At 32.4% G+C, this 5,222-nt stretch overlaps 2 protein-coding genes across 2 annotated transcripts; one reads left to right on the forward strand and one right to left on the reverse strand.

Moving 5' to 3' along the window:
* Window positions 1–281: 281 nt before the first annotated feature.
* LOC108743658 (gastrula zinc finger protein XlCGF26.1-like) lies at window positions 282–3,299 on the reverse strand (the record flags this gene model as incomplete). Its single annotated transcript, XM_025979614.1, has 3 exons — window positions 2,795–3,299; window positions 1,425–1,581; window positions 282–1,393 (listed from the first exon to the last, which is right to left on the reverse strand). Coding segments are annotated over exons 1-3 (1,683 nt in total), but the record flags the coding sequence as incomplete, so codon positions are not given.
* Window positions 3,300–3,684: 385 nt separating this feature from the next.
* On the forward strand, window positions 3,685–5,213 carry LOC108743659 (intraflagellar transport protein 122 homolog; the record flags this gene model as incomplete). The annotated part of the gene is made up of 6 exons (XM_018479240.2): window positions 3,685–3,803; window positions 3,862–4,206; window positions 4,265–4,462; window positions 4,522–4,803; window positions 4,853–4,917; window positions 5,155–5,213. Coding segments are annotated over exons 1-6 (982 nt in total), but the record flags the coding sequence as incomplete, so codon positions are not given.
* Between the last annotated feature and the right edge of the window lie 9 nt (window positions 5,214–5,222).

The raw sequence follows: 5,222 nt of genomic DNA on the forward strand, positions 1-5,222 counted from the left end.
AATTACTGGTATACTTTTCTTTCTACTGTATAGAAAGTATGCTCCTTCACAGCATATTTTGTCATATTGCACTAATTTCAATTTAACGCTAAAATTACTAATTTTATTAAGTTCAGCATTAGGTTCAGTAAATAGCTTTGCAATCCATAAAAAAATCCCTTAAGAACTATTTAATCTGTGTTACATTCTGTTTTTATGACAATATTATCAGTCTCTTCTTTATGAACTTTTTTTACATGATTTTCTAAATAATCTTTTTTGCTGTATCCTTTCTTGCATACATGACAAGAAAAAGGTTTATCTCCAGAATGTGTCCTGTAATGGCTTGTTAATGTTTGCTTTAGGGCAAAAGATTTTTTACAAATGTCACAAACAAAAGGTCTTTCTCCTGTATGTTTTCTTAAATGGAAATTTAAAATGTGACTCCTTGTAAATTGCTTTCGACAAACTGGACAAGTGTGGGGTCTTTCCCCTGTGTGAATGAGTAAGTGGGCAGCGAAATTATGCTTTCGAGTAAAGCCCTTTCCACACACTTCACATGAAAATGGCCTTTTTTCAGAGTGAAGGTGCATATGGGAATCTAAATTCTGTTTGTGAATAAATTCTTTTTGGCAAATCTCACATACAAATTTCTTATCAATCAAATGGATACGAAGGTGATTATTCAATATACTTCTTCTAACAAATGCTTTTTGGCAAACATTACAAACAAATGGTTTTTTTTCACCATGAAGTCTAAGATGCAGTTGTAAATATTCTTTCTTTAAGAACTTTTTTTCGCATATGTCACAAGAAAATGGCTTATCATCACCATGACCTAATAGATGTTCCTTCAGTCTTTCTCTCCTAATAAATCCCTTACCACATATGTTACAAGAAAATGGTTTTTCTTTAGAATGAGTTTGAAGATGCAACGTCAAGTGATTTCTTAAGGTGAAGTCCTTTTTGCAAATTTCACAGGAAAAGTTCTTTTCACCAGTGTGAATTAATAAATGGTGAGTTAAACCTTGCTTCTGGGTAAAGCCCCTAGTACAAATAGTGCATACATAAGGCCTTTCTCCAGTGTGAATTCTAAAATGAGTATCCAAATGGTACTTTCTTTTAAATAACTTCCCACAAGTCTTACATGGATAAGGTTTTTCTCCAGTATGAACCCTCTTATGATGCTCTAAATGTTCTTTTCTTGCAAACATTTTTTGACAAACACTACATGCATATGGCTTTTCTCCTGTGTGAATTCTTTTGTGGATCAACAAATTAGGTCTTCTGGTAAATTTTTTACCACAAATATCACATACAAAATGTAATTTAGCTTTACTTTTTTTTTTCTTTGAATTTGTACTATTAGCTACACATTCGCCTGATTCTTTAATTGGTAAATGTTCAAATTCCTCTTTTATTCCCACAAGCTTTACATGAATATGGTTTCTCTCCAGTATGAACTCTCCTATGAAGAGCTAAATGTTCTTTTCTTGCAAACATTTTTTGACAATCACTGCATGAGTATGGCTTTTCTCCAGTGTGAAGTCTTTTGTGAATTAATAAATACATGTTTTTATAAAACTTTTCGTTGTCTTGCAGCTGAGCCCACCTTTTTGCTATATTAATGTTAATACTTTTTCTGAAAGCCATACAATGTAAATAAGGGAGTTTTTCATATTTTATCCTTGAAAACCCTATTTCTGATAGTATGAATCTCCAAGTTAACATTATTTTTGCATTTGAACCAACATGTTTTGAATCTGGGGTAATGATCAACAAAATTCCTTCATGTTGTAGAACTTTATATGCATTTAAGCAACAGTTTAATCTTTGTTCTGGACTTGGCAGGTATTCCAAAAGCAAACTGAAAACAACTATATGAAAACTGCAGTCCTGCAGTTCCTTTATAGGATGTTGTGATAAATCAGGTTTCTTATTTATTATATTTACTTCCAAAAAATCACACCACTTTACATCTGAACTGGCAGGAGCTATATCAACTGCCAACACATCCAAACATGGAAATTCATTAAATGGATTGTAGCAACTGCCAACATCCAATAATTTTAAGCATTTTGCATTGCTTTCCGAGTACATTTTTTCTTCTAATTCACTTTTGACATCAAATAAGTTCTCTTCACTACTATCTATGAAACTACCAAGTAAATAACGTTCACAACTCTCATTTGCTACAATTTTTCTTGCTATTTCTATTTCACGACGTCTTTGTCTCAGTAGCTCCCCATCAAAAAAGTATAGTCTACAATATTCATAAATCCATTTGATTCGTGATTTTGCTTTACAGTTATTATTATAATTTTTTTCCCAGTGTCTTGTTGCAAGTTCTTTCATGGCTTGAGCATATCTTAAAAGGCTTTCCTCCTGTTTACAATGATTAATCCAAGCTTTTTGTGTTCCAAGACGTTTTGCATCTTCACGTAAGTTTTTGTGGACGTCCTTTATAATTTGGGATAATTTCAAATGGTCATTGCTTGCAGGCTTAGTTTTTCTTTTCATTTCAGTCTGATTATAATCTGAATAAATCAAACAAATCATCAAAGAAAAATGGACATATCACCATCATCAACATTATAGGTTATGTTAATTTATGGTTAATTTGAAGTTGTTAGTTTAGTAACCAATATTAATACCAACCCTTAGCAACGAAATTATCATGTCATGTCGCGCTAATTTTAAATTGACGCTAAAAACTTAAAAACTAATTACTGATTACAACCAATTAAGAAATTTTTAAATCTATTATGTTACATTCTGTCTTTACAATAATGTTATCAGCCTGTTATTTATGAACTTTTTTTATATGATTTTCTAAATATTCTTTTTTGCTGTATCCTTTCTGGCATACATGACAAGAAAACGGTTTTTCTCCAGAATGAGTCCTGTAATGGCTTGTTAATGTTTGCTTTAGGGCAAAAGATTTTTTACAAATTTCACAAACAAAAGGTCTTTCTCCTGTGTGTTTTCTTAGATGAGAGTTTAAAATGTGTCTCCTTGTAAACTGCATTCGACAAACTGGACAAGTGTGGGGTCTTTCCCCTGTGTGAATGAGTAAGTGGGCAGCGAAATGATGCTTACGAGTAAATCCTTTTCCACACACTTCGCAAGAAAATGGTTTTTTTTCGGAATGAAGGTACATGTGAGATTCTAAATTCTGTTTGTGAATAAATTCTTTTTGGCAAATTTCACATACAAATTTCTTATCCATCAAATGGATACGAAGGTGATTATTCAATATACTTCTTCTAACAAATGCTTTCTGGCAAAATTGACAAACAAATGGTTTTGTCTCACCATGAAGTCTAANAAATCGAAAACTAAAGTAATATGTTTAAAATTATAGCATTACACCCTTTTTTAGCATTTATGATTTATGTTTTGATCCTAAAGGAATTCAGTTAATAGTTGCTAGTGGTACAAGAGTTTTAGTATACGATACTACCGATGGATCACTTATCCAGGCTTTGAAAGGACATAAAGAATTAGTGTATTGTGTTTCTTATGCTAAAAATGGTCAAAGATTTGCAAGTGGAGGTGCTGATAAAAGTGTTATTATATGGTCTGACAAGTTAGAAGCTATTCTTAAGTATAATCACAGTGATGCCATACAATGTGTAGCTTACAATCCCCTATCCCATCAATTAGCTTCATGCTCTTTGTCAGACTTTGCTATCTGGACACTTGAGCAGAAGACAGTTCAAAAACATAAGGTATCTGCTAGGATAAATTCGTGTTCATGGACAAACGATGGGCAATATTTAGCCTTAGGTATGGGTGCAGGAATTGTATCAATTAGAAATAAGGTAAATTAAAAATTACTTTGAATGTTGCTAATATATATCAATGATTATATTCATTAAGGCTGGAGAAGAAAAATGTCACATAGAAAGACCTGATGGTGCACCCATTTGGGCTTTGTCATGGAATCCAAACAAAGAAGATCCTTCAGATACTTTGTGTGTTACTGACTGGAATAAAACTCTCACCTTTTATACTTTGGGGGGAAAGATAATTGGAAAAGAAAGAAACATTGGGTTTGATGCACTCAAAGTTAATTACTTTTCATCAGGACAATATATACTTATATGTGGTACTAATAAGTGTTGCAATTTATATACAAAAGATGGGATTAAGCTTGGAATGATAGGAGACCAACAAAATTCTTGGGTTTGGTGTAATGCCTCACATCCATCAGGAGATTATATTGTAAGTACAGAAAGGAAATAGAAACAATTTCAAGTAAATTAAAATTGTTTGTTTTGAGGTAATGGGTTGTCAAGATGGTACTCTGATTTACTACCAGCTTGTGTTTAATACTGTTCATGGGCTATTTAAAGAACGATATGCATTTAGAGAAAGTATGACCGATGTAATAATACAACACTTGTTAACAGAGAAAAAGGTCAAAATAAAATGTAGAGATCTCATTAAGAAAATCGCGATATATAAAAATAGATTAGCGGTAATTAAAAGTAATTTAAGTGGCAATAATATCCTTTTCTATCTTTTTTTTATTCAAAGGTTCAGTTATCAGAGCGAGTTGTTATTTACGAATTATTTTCGGCGGATGTCAACGGTTTACATTATCGAGTAAAAGAGAAAATTACGCAAAAGTTGGACTGTAGTTTACTTGTAATTTGTTCTGAACACTTAGTAGTGTGCAAGGATAAGAAATTGCAAAGTATGTCCTTAACAGGAGTTAAGGATAAAGAGTGGGAATTCGATAGTACAATTCGTTACATTAAAGTTGTAGGTGGGCCCCCTTCAAAAGAGGGACTCATCGCGGGACTTAAAAATGGACAAGTACTTATTGTCATTTCTTTTAACTTCAAATTTCATTTTCATGTTTCAGATTTGGAAAATTTATTTGGACAATTCTTTTCCTTTGTTAATTTTAAGTGTGCACGCTGCGGTAAGATGTTTAGATATGACTGAAAGTAAGGACAAGATATCTGTTGTAGACGAGACTGGACTTTGCCAGGTTTTCGAATTGAGTTCTGGTAATTTATTATATCAAGTAAGTCCTCATTATTCATTAGGGGAATTTTAAGGGTTTCCATAAGAGTAATGCAAATAGTTAATTGCAAATTTGCTTAATTTTTGATGTCCAAAGCATCTATCTTAAAAAATTTTAAGTGTGCACGCTGCGGTAAGATGTTTAGATATGACTGAAAGTAAGGACAAGATATCTGTTGTAGACGAGACTGGACTTTGCCAGGTTT

This window comes from Agrilus planipennis, unplaced genomic scaffold (assembly GCF_000699045.2).
Source record: "Agrilus planipennis isolate EAB-ADULT unplaced genomic scaffold, Apla_2.0 scaffold1559, whole genome shotgun sequence".
NCBI lineage: Eukaryota > Metazoa > Arthropoda > Insecta > Coleoptera > Buprestidae > Agrilus > Agrilus planipennis.